This window comes from Phodopus roborovskii, unplaced genomic scaffold (assembly GCF_943737965.1).
Source record: "Phodopus roborovskii unplaced genomic scaffold, PHOROB, whole genome shotgun sequence".
NCBI classification, from domain to species: Eukaryota; Metazoa; Chordata; class Mammalia; order Rodentia; family Cricetidae; genus Phodopus; species Phodopus roborovskii.
The window spans coordinates 2929323-2942836 of NW_026126517.1; the positions used below are offsets into that span (position 1 = coordinate 2929323).

General features: G+C 41.3%; 1 protein-coding gene across 2 annotated transcripts in view; it reads left to right on the forward strand.

Moving 5' to 3' along the window:
* Bmper (BMP binding endothelial regulator) overlaps positions 1-13514 on the forward strand; it is a 267199-nt gene that overhangs the window by 25664 nt on the left and 228021 nt on the right. For both annotated transcript variants that reach the window (XR_007835287.1, XM_051196995.1), the window contains exon 3: positions 3993-4092. Coding sequence is in view for 1 of the 2 variants with exons in the window: in XM_051196995.1 (XP_051052952.1) it covers positions 3993-4092 (100 nt within the window). In the remaining variant the exon portion in view is untranslated. The remainder of the gene's footprint in view (positions 1-3992; positions 4093-13514) is intronic.

Below are 13514 nucleotides of genomic sequence, written 5' to 3' on the forward strand. Positions count from 1 at the left end.
TGTCTGAACTTGGCTGTTGCTGGAGCTGTGGTTTGGCTGGTGTCCTTATGGAGTTTTCTTGCCAGACATGTAAATTTTTTCCTTCTTTTTTATTCTCTATACCCACCCCCTTTTCTTTTTTCATTTTGACAACATGTTAAGGGTGCATCCCAAGGTTATGACTTTTTGTTTTGTTTTGTTTTTGTTTTTGGATGCTTTTGTGGATGTTGAGGTGTCTATGTCCCTTCTTTCTAAATGGAGACAGTAACAATGCAGGCCTACCTCCCTAGATGGCTGACCCTAGAAATGGTAAACATGGAGACATGGTAAGAAAGCAAAGGGCTGTAAGTTTATGTTCTTATATGCTGGTTAGGCTATTATATCCTGACCTTTTTCTTGTGTGAATGTGGAGATTTGACGATTGTTACTGTTTGCTTAAAATGAGTGATTTTCCAACCCCACCTGGAATTTGTGGAAAACAGACTGTCAGTCTTTCTTTCAGAAGTGTGAAGGCCTGCCTGGCCCTGTTGATAACTGATTGTCATCTCTGAGCAGCTGCTGTGGATGTCCTGACTCTGAGGCTGGTCCTTGGAGTGAGTCTGCTGAAGGCAGAGGCTCATTTTACACATGGAGAGCTGTGAGGAGACCCAGGCAAGGATGCTATTTTCTTCCACTCAGTTCCCTGAATACCCAGGATGTACCAAAATGTCTACAATTACAGTGGGCTGCACTTACAGGCTCTTTACATGACAGAGACCTCTTGGTGCTCTCTCTCTCTCTTATGTTTGTTGACCCTGGGAACGTGGCCCACCCTTCCTTCGTCAACTGGAAAATCTGGCTGAGGTGAAGTTTGTGGAAGAATGCACTTATAGCTCAGAGTCTAAACAAATCATAGAAAGTGCCTGGTACATGGGAATCAATAGCACAATGTGTTTGCTGAATTAAAACTTGAACTGAGCAAGTCGCAACCTCTAGCCTCAGCTCTGATTTGCAGGGCTGTGGGGATGAGAGCTCCCGAAAGGGGGGCCTTGTGCATGCCACTCCTCACCAGAGCCACTGGCTCCAGGATATGGGGTTTTATGTTTTGTCCAAGTCCAGGAAGCCAGACAAACGGTGTTAATTACCTGTGTCTGAATTTCCCATGTAGCTCTTAGAGGCAATTAAGCAGATGGGGAAGCAGCTTCTCAATAGTGTCCTCACAGCTTTATTATTCTTTTCCTTGAGGGCTTGCTATTCTAAGTACATCTTCACATCCACCCCAACCAGACTCCGATCAGACTTCAGGGAAATAATCTGATCTGGCAGCTCCAACATGACCCCTGTTAGGACATAAAAAATTCTAAGGTTAAACAGAAAGGAAATTTTGTCTCCCAAAATATACACCTAAAGTTTAGGTGTGTGTGTGTGTGTGTGTGTGTGTGTGTGTTTGTTTGTGTCTGACTGTCTGTCTATATATTTTTTAAAAATCCAGATGCGACTGCACAAATACTGCTTGGCATATCATGCATGGCAGACTACAATTACAAGCTATTTAATCTGAATCTTGGGATCCTATTATGGATTTATCTGTCACCCACGTTTCTAATTTTGCTAGATGTTCTTAAGAGTACACAACTTCTTACCAGATCTAAGATTGCTTCTCCCCATCACTCTGACTGTCCTGTGAGTTGGAGCTCTGCCTGAGACTCCTCCTTTTAGAGAGGACAGATTTTTAGGGGAGCCATTCCTAGGCTGTGGCCAGGTCTGTAGCTCTGATATATATGTGTGAGACAGAAATCCCGCCTGTTTCAGTCAGTCTTCCCGGGGTTAGGGAGTCTATGTTAAAATAGGATCTGTGCTTTACAAGTGAAGCCAGAACATCAAGCAATGCACACATACATACATGCAAGCAGCACACACATACATGCATGCAAGCACTGAACACATAATATATGTCTGATAGTTACTCTCATATTACTTAAAATTAAAAAATATATATCTCTAATTTTTATTGTGATTCTAACTATGTTATGTTTGGAGTATAAGAAAAGCTGTAAAAACAAAAATGTGGGCTGTGATGTAGCTACTTTATGAACCATCATCACTGGAAGAACAGATGAAGCTGGAGAGTTGGAGGGCTTGAAGCCAGAGCACCTGGCCAGTTGTCTTCTCAGCCCTAGACATCTCCCTCACCCACCTCATCTTCAGTGGGGACAAGGACACTCTTACAGCTGTGCTTCATCACCCGGGCCTTCTTGTATTATCAGATCTGAGCTCCAAGAAGTAGGTGAGAGGCAGACCCATCTTTTGTTAGGAATTCTTTGGCAGTGATGGGTGTGTTCTAATGTTCAGTTAAGAAGGGAGACTACTGTGTCACAGGATCTGAATGAATCCTGTTCATTCATGTCATTTGGTTTCGCTCTGTGGGTGGAGTTACCATACAGCAGACAGTAGGAAAATGAAAAGAAAGAAGAAAAAGGAATCGTGGAGGGAAGGAGCAAGGGGAATCGAAGGAATCAAGGAGTGGGAGAGAGAATAGGTATTGCATTGCACAGGTAACCACACCCTCCCATCCTTCACTGGGGGGTGGGGGGAAGAAGAAGAAAAGAAAGGAAAAACAAACAAATAAAGCAAATCCAAATCCAGCAGCAACAACCCTTGCAGGATGGGGTCCAGGTGTGTGCTCTTTCCTTGGGTAAGTCCACCACACTTGGGACATCCTTTGGAATATCAAAACTAGCCATTCCAGGCCTCAGGCGGCCCTAGCAAAACAAGAGGGCCGGGAAATAGCAAGACTTACACAGAAGTAAAACTGTTGAGAGAAGGGCCCCCTTGCTTCCTCTCAGCTACCTTCTTCACACATTCACAGGTACATTTCTCCAAGGCCCTAGACCAAAGCTGGGCTGCCCTTCCTTCCACTTTTTAAGGACACTGAGAGCAGGTGGTTCTTAAGTTCACCAGAGTGCATTCTCCTGGTCTCTTCTGAAGAAAGCTGGAGGCATGTCCCAAGCTGAGCGAGCTGGGATTGTGGTTCTCCAACTTGTCACACATTGGGAAATAAAGGTTCCAAGTAGCCACAGCCTCAACTCAGGCTCGGGCATGGGTGTTGTACACCTGTGACTTCAGAGGGCTTTTTCTCTCTGGGGTCCCTGAAGCTGCTTCAGCCCTGGAAGTTCAACTACCTTCACCGAGTGGTGCTTTGGTTTTCTTAACTGTAGAATGTATCTCATGGGATTTAAATCACAATGGAGACCATAGCACATAGCCTATCACAAGCCTTTGTTAGAGACCAGTTCTTCTTTGGTTGGTCAGGTTTTGGGATCAGGAGAACTCCTCACTGCTCTCTGTGGAGGCAAAGCCAGCAGTCCTGTTCGGATCTCCTCTAAGGCATTTTAACAGCTAACCTTTCGGGATAAAACCAAAGATGCAAATGCTCACCGCACTTTCATTAGCATAAGTGCTAATGTAATACAGCTGTCCCACAGCTATAAAACACTGAGGACTGTGTCTGTGCTTGGCATGTAGAATATTATTTTTTCTCTTACTGAACCAATTCAATGCTCAACTTTGTCGTTATTTGAGTTGGAACTTTAGATTGGTGCATTTTAATGCACTCTACTGTTAAGGCTTGTTGGACAGCCGTGAGAAAATATTTTTGTTCTCACGATGCAATCTTGGCCCAGGTAGCCAATGGGCAAAATATGATTTATACAAATATTATCATTTCTGGAGTGTGTACTAAAGAGAAATCTTAGGATGGAGCTGGAGAGAGCTTCTTCCTCAGCACGGGGTTATCTGGGCAAGGCTGGCATTTAAAGTAGACTTTTCAACTCCCCTCATCTCTGAAAACATGCTACTTTCCTAAAGCCCTGTATTCCTGGGGGACAGTTCTGTTCCAGGGAAAGAAAAATTCCATCAGCTATCTCGGAGTTTTCTTGCCAAGTTGAAGGCAGAGTAGGAAGAGTGAACTGCAGCTGGGGGTTTGGATTCTGAGCGAAGTTGATCCCGAATGTCCCTTGTCTCTTTTTGCCTAGAACAAAGAGGTGACTTGCAAGAGAGAGAAATGCCCTGTGCTGTCACGGGACTGTGCGCTGGCCATTAAGCAGAGGGGTGCCTGCTGTGAGAGATGCAAAGGTGAGTTGACCCTGGCCATGTCCTCTGATGGCCGTTGCTTCAGGTACCTTCATTTCTTTCCCTCTCACCTCTCTTTCCATCTAGCACTTGGCTGCAACACAGGTGGGTGGCAGGAGGGAAACGGAAGCATGCGTACACAGGACTGACACGGGAGCTGCCAGGAAGGGAATGTGAGGGGCTGAAGACGCAAGCAGAGCTGCACAGTTTGTACATTTTTTGAGGCAAGTTGTTAAAATGCTGTGGCAGGGAAGATGCAAGCATGACGCCTGTGCACATCTGTACACATGCACATGGGCGTATTTTTTCAAGAAGTTTCAACACTTGGTTTTTCCAGGCTCCACATTCGTCTAGCCCTCCTCTGCCAGAGGAGTCTTTAAATCCAAATTTTATCATTTTGGTTCCTATTAAATTTTTTTTCTTCCCAAATTAAATTTCTGTTCTTCCACTCGTCTTTGAAGCAGCCCCGAAGTCTCCTGCCCCCAGCCCTGGTGCCCTCACGCTTGTCTGGAATGCCGTCTGGTGGCGCCTGCTGTTGGCTTCAGCCCAGGTCTTTCCTACCACTCTGGCCAGGGGCTGCAGCACCCGGGGCCACTGGCTCTCACTTGACACATGCCCCAAGAACTTTCTGTGGTGTATAATTCACACTGATCATTCCGTGTTGTCTGTCCCATTTTTGTCATTTCGTTTTAGTGAAGGAACTTGTCCCTAGAAGGCAGAAGTGAGGCTTGACATTGTACCATGTGGGAATATACAGGGCAGCATGGGGTAGGGACACTTGAAACTCAGGCCAGGGGTTTAGGATGTGTGCTCTAGAAATTCTGTTAAGTCAGAACGTGGGGGTGGAGGGTCCCCCAAAGTTCATATATACTCAAAGTCCCAGAAAGTGTTCTTTTATTTAGAAATAGTCTTTGCAGATATTGTCCAATCAAAAAGAAGTGATATTGGGTTAGGGTGGACCCAAATCAAATGTGACCACTAAGTATCTTCATGCCAAGGAGATTAGGCAGACACAGAAAATAGGGTTATGTTCCAAAGATGCAAAGGCTGGAGTAATGAATGGTGCTTGAGGAAACATCTGGGGCAGCTGGACCTGGAGAGGCAAGGGGTTCTCTCCAGAGGGAGCTTCAGATGTGGAGCTGAGGAACAGCACCCTAGCTTTTCATTCCAGGTCCTTCACTGTGAGAGACCAAATTTATGTTACTGTTTTTAAACTATTAATTTTCAGTGATAGCTAATATCTTTATATCGTTTAAGATACGATAGGATGTGTAATGAGCAGATTAGGGTGACTAGCATGGCTGGCACCTCAAGCCTGTAATCACATTTAATATTTATTGATTATTTTTCCTTTTAAAAACTGTAGTTTTTGAGAATTTCATACGATGTACTTTGATTGAATCTGGCCCCAAATTCTCCTTCTCTCCAATTTCCCACCCCACAAATTTTCCCTCCCAACTTGATGTATTTAGAAAAAACAACAAAAACCTCTGAGTGTTCACCTAGTGCTGCCAGTATATGCAGGGACACAATGGATAATGGGCAAGTTACCAGGCCTGTGACTCCCCACTCCACTGCAGTGTCCATCAATTGCCAGTAGATCCCTAATGGAACTTTGTGGGTCCCCCTCTCTCTGTGATGGCATTTGACTGGGTTGATCTTGGGCAGGCCTAGTTTGTGTAGTCTCAGTCACGTGAGTTCACAGGTCAACAGCACTCACTATCATGTCCAGAAAAGCCCATTACGTTTGTTCTCCACAGACTTTGGCTCTTAAAATCTTCCTATTTCCTCTTCCATGGTGATCCTTGAGCCCTGGTAGGATTGGAATTATACTGAAGTCCCATCATTTAGGGCCGAACACTCCACAGTGTCTTGTTCTCTGCACTTCAATCATCTGTGACCCTTTGTATTAATCATGATGACATCAGAGAGCTATACTACAGTTTGGGTATATAGACAAGTGTTTATTGATGGATGAAATATTCACTTTGAAGAATAATAGTTTCTGCCCAAGGGTCTACAACTTAGTCAGCAAGATGAGCTCATGGCTCAGTTACTGATACCATTTATGAGTTCAGTCATGTGGAGCACATTGTACACCCAATCAGAAAGTGACCGGTTACTCCCATAACATGTGTGCCACAATTGCACCAAAGGGCACGTCTTGTCAGGCTCATCATTATTGTAGCTTTGGGGGTTTATAGTTGAGTAAAACCATTGATTACTTTTCTTCTTTTCCTCAATACTGTGCACAGCACTTTCTAACACTGTGAAAGCTAGCCAGTGGAGATGATGTTTCCAGATTAGTGCCAGCATGATTCTTCCATGTCCTATGACTCATGTATATGGTGTCTTCAGCAATAATATCTTAATATCAAGTTGTGGAGAGTAACGAAAAACAATGTTAATGGGCTGTATTGTTTTGGGGGGGGGGTCTCTGACCAAGAATTTCAAAGGAAGTAACCCATACCAACCAAACACTGGGCTTTTTGTGTGATAGTCTATTGTGTCTTAGAGAGGCATATTGGGCAGCTCCACGTAAACACACACACACACTCTCTCTCTCATCTATCTATCTATCTATCTATCTATCTATCTATCTATCATCTATCCATCCATTCATTTATATCTTAATATATATTATTATATGGAATCTATTATGTTATATACCTTATATCTATCTTTAGAATCCTTTATGTATATACATAGGAGTTGTTTATATGCCTGTTGGATCAAATAATAGTTCTATTTCTAGCTTTTTGAGGAACTTCCACACTGATTTCCATAATGGTTGAATGCATCCCACCAATAATGCCAAATGAATATCATATTAAACTGTTGTCTAAATACATATAAAGAAGCTTCTAAAATAGGTTTCAACATGACTTTTTAAAATGTTGTATCTTTGAAATAAGTGTTAATTATCCCCTCCTATACTCTGCCCTCCCACTCTCCACTACTCTACTTATCCCTTCTTGCCCCATTATTTCTCTCTCCCGCTGTATTCTCCTATCTCCCTTGCCTTAAAATCTCTTGCCTCCCATGTCCCTTTTTGGTTTCCTGACTTCCACAGACACTCCAATTTAAACACACATAAAGATCTACATATGTGGTGTTTGTCATTATAGGTCTGGGTTACCTCGCTCACAATGATTATTCCAAGCTCTGTCCATTTCCCTGTAAATTCTAATTCTCTTCACAGCCGAATAACATTCTGTTGTGGCATGTGTTTTCATCATCCATTCTTCAGCTGATAGATACCCAAGTTGTCGTATTTGCTGGTTGTTGTGGCTAGAGCAGCAGTGAACACTGACAAGTAAATATCTCTAGAACAGAATACAGAATCCCTTGAGAATATTCCTAGGAGTAGTATGGCTGGATCCTATGGTATATCTATTTCCAGCCTTTTAGGGACCCTCCATACCGCTTTCCATAGTAGCTGAGCCAGTTTGCATTGCCACCAACAGTGACTAAATGTTTCTCTTTCATCAAATTATTATTTCAACATTTGTCTCCTTTTTTTTTTTTTTTTTTTTTTTTTTAATGGTAGCCATTCTGACTGGGATAAAATCTCAAAGTAGTTTTAATTTGAATTTCTCTGATTGTTAACGATGTTGAACATTTAAAAAGATATTTCTTACCCATTTGCATTTCTTCTTTTGAGTTCTCTCTGTTCTTTTCATAAGCCACTTTAAAATTAGGTTGTTTTCCTGGTGTTTAGTGTTTTGATTTGTGTGTGTGTGTGTGTGTGTGTGTGTGTGTGTGTGTGTGTGTATGTACATTCTAGGAATTAATTCTCTATCAGATATATAGCTCTCTGTGTGTGGGCTTTCCTTCAGTCTGTTGATGGTATCCTGTGGAGTACAGAGGCCTTTTAGTTTCACACAGTCCTATGTTCAATTGTTTTAATTCATGGGGTAGTGCAGTCCTATTCAGAAAGTTCTGACATTTGCCCGTGCTCTACTTTTTCTCCTAGCAGATTTAGATTATTAGGTTTTACATTGAAATTCTCCATCTTTTTCGGATGAAATTTGTGCAGGGTGAGAAATAAGTATCTGGCTTTATCCTTCTCCATATAGCTATCCAGTTTGTTGAACACTATTTGTTGAAAAGGCTATTTTTTCTTCTAGAGTACTTTTGACAACTTTGCCAGAAGTTAGACATCTATAGGTTCATGATCTTGTATCTGGCCCTTCGGTTCTATTAATTTATAAGTGAACTGTTATTATGCCAGTGTCATTCTGCTTTTACTACTATATTTGTTCAGTGTAATTTAAAATCAAGTAGTTCTTTTATTGTTCAGGATGATTTTGACTATCCTCATTGTGTGTGTGTGTGTGTGTGTGTGTGTGCAAGCATGCGTGTGTGTGCACACGTGTGTGTACATTTCTATAGGATATTTAAGATTTCTTCAATTTCTGTGAAGAATTACGTTAGAATTTTGTGGGTATTATATTTAATCTGTAGATTTTTTCTATATTAGCCATTTTCACAGTATTAATCTTGTCAATCTATAAGACTGGACGATATTTCCATATTTTGGTATCTTCTTCAGTTTCCTTCTAATGGGTGGTTTTAATGTTTTCTTTATAGAAGTCTCTCATTTCCTTTGTTAGTTTTATTACAAGATTTTTTGAGGCTATTGTGAGAGGGATTTTTTTTTCTGATTTCTTTCTCTGTCTCTATCATTGGTATACAGGGACAGTAGTGACTTTTGTGTGTTAATTTTATATCCTGCCATCATGCTGGAAGTATTTATTAGCTGTAGGAGTTTTCTGGTGGAGGGTTGAGAGTCTTTTATGCATATAATCACATGTTAACAAGTATACTTTAATTTCTTCCTTTCCTGTTTGTATGCCTTTAATCTTCTTCTCTTGTTTTATTTTTCTAGTTGAGACTTCATTAAACAGGTGAGGATGGACATTGTTTCTTGTTTTAGTAGAAACAATATATTGTGTTATTTTCATACAATTCTAGAACTTTTTAAAGTTCCTCTTTTTATTTCTTCAGTGATCCATTAATCCATCATTTAAGAGGGTTTTGTTCAATCTTCATGCCCTGTCAGATTTTTGATCTGTGCTTGGGCTACTTACTGCTGTTGTTCAGTTTGAATTTCAGAGGTGGTTCTAGCTCAGCTGTAGTAAGATTTGGCTTCTATATACTCAGATAAACCACCCACAGAAAGTTCTTGATAGTTGAAGTTGGAGTACCAGCAAGAACCAGAGAGTGATAGGTGGGACTCACAGACCTTCAGAAAAGGTCTTTAATTGACAGCATTAGTGTCCTAACAGGTAGGGGACGGCTTCTCTTAGAGTGCACTAGGTACAGACATGCTCAGATGACAGGTGGCATTGGACATATTTACCATTTCTTAGTGTTGAAAATGTTAAATATCCTGTACTTATTTGGAAATAGATAATACATTATCGGTACTTGTAGTCATTCTGTCATGCTGTTGTTGAATATTATAACACACTCTTTTCACCTAACTGTATCAGTAGACTCAATAACTGACCTATTTTTATTGTCCTTCTGTCTCTAGCCTCTGGGAGTCTACTTTCTACTTCTGTTTCCATTTGTCTTGGCTCCCATGCTTTCAGGGATGGTGACTAGGGAGTGGTGGGTTGATACATACAACATCCTGTGTACACAAGGGAGTTACTGACTTTTGTAATCTCTGAAGTGTGTGACCTTCCCTCCTTGTCCATCTGCTTCATTTGTCTTCACTCTTTTCCAGTTATCCCAATCTTCCAAAGGAAATGATACCCAAGGTACCACAATTCCTGGACATTCTATTAGATTTGAACAGACCACAGTAGACTCAAGAATTGACCAGAGAGTTCAGTGTCTTGAGTTCTGATAGTGGCCTCTGGGCACTTGAGGGGAAGTCAAGATTTCATCAGGTCCTCCCAGAGAGATTCTGCACGATCCTCTCTTTACAGGTTTCCAGAGATAGATGTTAAAGAGGCATAGTTCCTCTATACTCGATAAAGTGCTATGGGCTTTCAGGAACATAGTTATCTTTTGTTCCCAGGTACTCCAGACTCTGAGTGTTTTGTCTCATTTGTGTTTTTTGGTTAGAATCATCACTTAGGCTTACAGGAGAAACTTTAAACTATGGAAAGAAAGAACTTACTCATCATTTCCATTTGCAAAAGTAAGCAGTTGTGCTGTGTTTATTATGAAATCTGTTACTATTTGGCTCATTTCTCTCTGTCCAAGCCTTTACATGATTAATATAGATATTTTTAAGCATGCAAAGTAGCAAGTACCCTTATGTTTTCATACCTACTTGGTTTTGGTTACTGCCTCTTCCTCTGCCTATTTTTTTTCTCCCTGTTCTCCATCTTAGCCCTTGCATTGTACTACTTTTACTTTTTCTAGCTTGACATTAAGGTATAATTTAGTATACCTATTTCTTGAATTACATTGCTCTTAGTAGGTACACAAAATTCTTTTGTGGGAAAGAATGAGAAAGTTAGTTGTAGTCACTCTATTATGCTTGTACAGTGGACAAATGATGGTCCCAAAGACAGTGTGAGAGGAGCCATGAATATAGCACACAGCTCAGCGTTAACCTTGAGGCATCAGGCTTTGGCCTCCCGAGGAACTTGGTAAACTCCAATAACCTTCTGGTACCATGTGTTAACCTCAGGAAAAACAATAATGGGTCATTAGTGTGTAGTCTAAGTCCCAAGCCAAATGTGGCAGCTGTGTTTCTGCTAAGTCCTCCAACGGGTGTCCCCAAGCTAACACTGAGGTCCCTACCTTTTTCTACTCAGTTGGAATGACAGAGTGGTGATGATTAATGCATAACTTTGTGCTAATGCCTTAGCTTAGAATCAAGCGATGTTTACACAAAATGTTATCAGAGTCAAAACGTTCAGACTGACTGGGAACACTACATAATGTGCATGAAATACACATGCAGGCACTGTATACAGTGCATGAGACATGCAAAGTGCAGTGAGCTTTCTCATCAGAGACTGAGACATTTCACTTTTCATGTGAGTTAGCACACTGATGGCTATGTAGTGATGTAATAAGGACTGTGCTGTGCTTTGAAGGGCGTGCATCCTGAGGTGCTGTCTGCTACTTCCTGACAGTGTGCTCAGGTGTTGTGTACCTAAGAGATGGGTGCAGGGTGTGAATCTCTGTCTTCTTAGAGGAGCTGGCTCTCAGCCACCCTGGACGGAACTTCTTGACCATTATCACAACATACAGGAAGCTGAAATCAGGTATTGCTAACTGGATGAAACAGTTGTAAAAGCTGCCTAGTAGCTCTGAGTGGCCCTTGAGTAAATCTCTTGTTGACATTCTTTGTCCTTAGAGAATCGCAAGCATAATGTATGTTCCTCAGGAGCCAGTGGACCAGAAAAAACCTGGTTAAGATGCAGATTATGGGGCCTTGCCTGGTAGTGATGATGAGTTACAAAGACTGTCCTTATCAAAACAGAAAGCACAAAGTACCCAGGAAGCATTTATTTGCAGTCTGGTACTGACTTCTCACTGCAATGTTGGAGCCACATCTTATGTCATGAAAAAATGGTGACATTGGGGCGTTTTCTTGATGTGCTTAGCATCCCAGAACTAGTAAGTGCCAGAGATGGGGACAGAACTCAAGTATTCTAACTTACCAGCCCATAAATGCTATGGCTTTAACTGTGGGTCTAAATTCCTGTCTATGTTTTCAAGTTTCCATTGAGATCCCCTACCCCACCCAATGCAGGCTGAGGCTGGACAACCTGGTCCCAGAAGAAGGAAATGAATAGAAGGACATCTTCTGCAGAGGAAGTAAAAATCTCACTTTTCAGAGCTGAGCATGTACATCTGTACCAATCAACCACTTCTGGTGTGGGAAACTTGTGCTGTGTAGCGGGGAGGCCATAGTTTTTCTCTGACCCTTTGCTCCCTTTCTACTTTGAAACTTTTAGAATGATGACATAAGAACCAAAGCCAAACAGCCCATAATGACCAAGAAAATCTAACTCAGATGTTGGCATGCTGGTGAATGCATGTCAAAGGTCTTTCTCAGTTACTCAATTGTGTGAATAAGTGGATGTGGGGAGACTTGAATCTCAAAACCGACTAGCCACCTCCCATTGTTTCTTCGGACATTTTTATTTTTCATTTTCTTTCCTGGATGTCTTCACTTGTTTCCTTAGCATAGTTATATTGAATTTTTAACTTTAGTTAGATTACCAGCACACTAATACATTAGCATACTAAGCATTTAAACAAGAAAGGGAATGCAAGTGTTTCTGATCGGATCCCACCCAGGTCTGAAACAACTGTTACCAATTTTTTCTGACCATCCCCGAATGTTTGCAGGTTTTCATGATGTAATTCTGTATGTGTCCTTTCCTTGTACAGAAATGAAATAAAGAAGTACACATGCTATTGCAGTTTGCATTCAAACCTCAATAGTGTGGTGAGTTAGGAATTTTCCCAGGCCAATTCATGCTTTTTCAGTTGTTGTGTTGATTCTGCAGAATTGATGTACAAGAATTCATTGGACATCTCTCTTTTGATAAATGTTTATATTTTTAGCTTTTTCAAATAGCCAAGGCATTAACTGTGAGGCCTGTTGTGTGCATGTGTTATAATTCTTTGAGGACACTGACTTAGAAATCCAGCTTGGGGAGGTATGTATAGGTTCTACTATAATGGATGACACTAAATGACTTAGGAAAAGGCCAGGCATTCCCTTCAGAATTTGTGAGTCATTTGTCTCTAAGTGAAAAGGAAGGAGAGTTTGTGATATGCTGTTTTCATGGATACAAAAGTGTAGTTCTAGAATTAGCTAAAATTAGAATAGAGACTATGGAAGGAAAGAGGGGGTATCCTGCCTGCTGTTCTTCCTGTGACTGGCCACACCTCCTAATCTTTCTCAAACAGTTCCATCAACTGGGGCTGAAACATCCAAACATATGTGCCTATGGGGCCATTGTTATTCAAACCACTACAAAGCTCCATGTATTGTCCTATTTTTATGCTTCTGTTTATGTTTTATTTTATGAATTATTCATGTGTTTGGGCTACTTCTGTAACTCAGATGTGTAGTTCACTTGTAATCAAGCAAATCTCTGTCCCTTTTTGAATAACTAGAGACTTTGGTGCTTGTGTGTTGGGCTCTACTGTCATGTCCATTCTCTATGGGTCTTCAGGAGTGATTGCAACCCTTTGCTACAGGGCAGGGGCTCATCTGGTACTCAGCACTCCAGTGATGACATTGTTCCATGAAAAAACATCATTTTGGAAATGTTGATCATTTTGTTCTGAAAAATTCCCTGCTTGCATCGTCCAAGAGGTTTTGCTTAAGACCCACGAAGGCTGTGAACATCTCACTGTTAGGTCTCTGTGAGTTAGAATTTAAAGACCTTTCCCCCCTATTTGTTATCTTCTAGGGCATGCCAATGCCAATG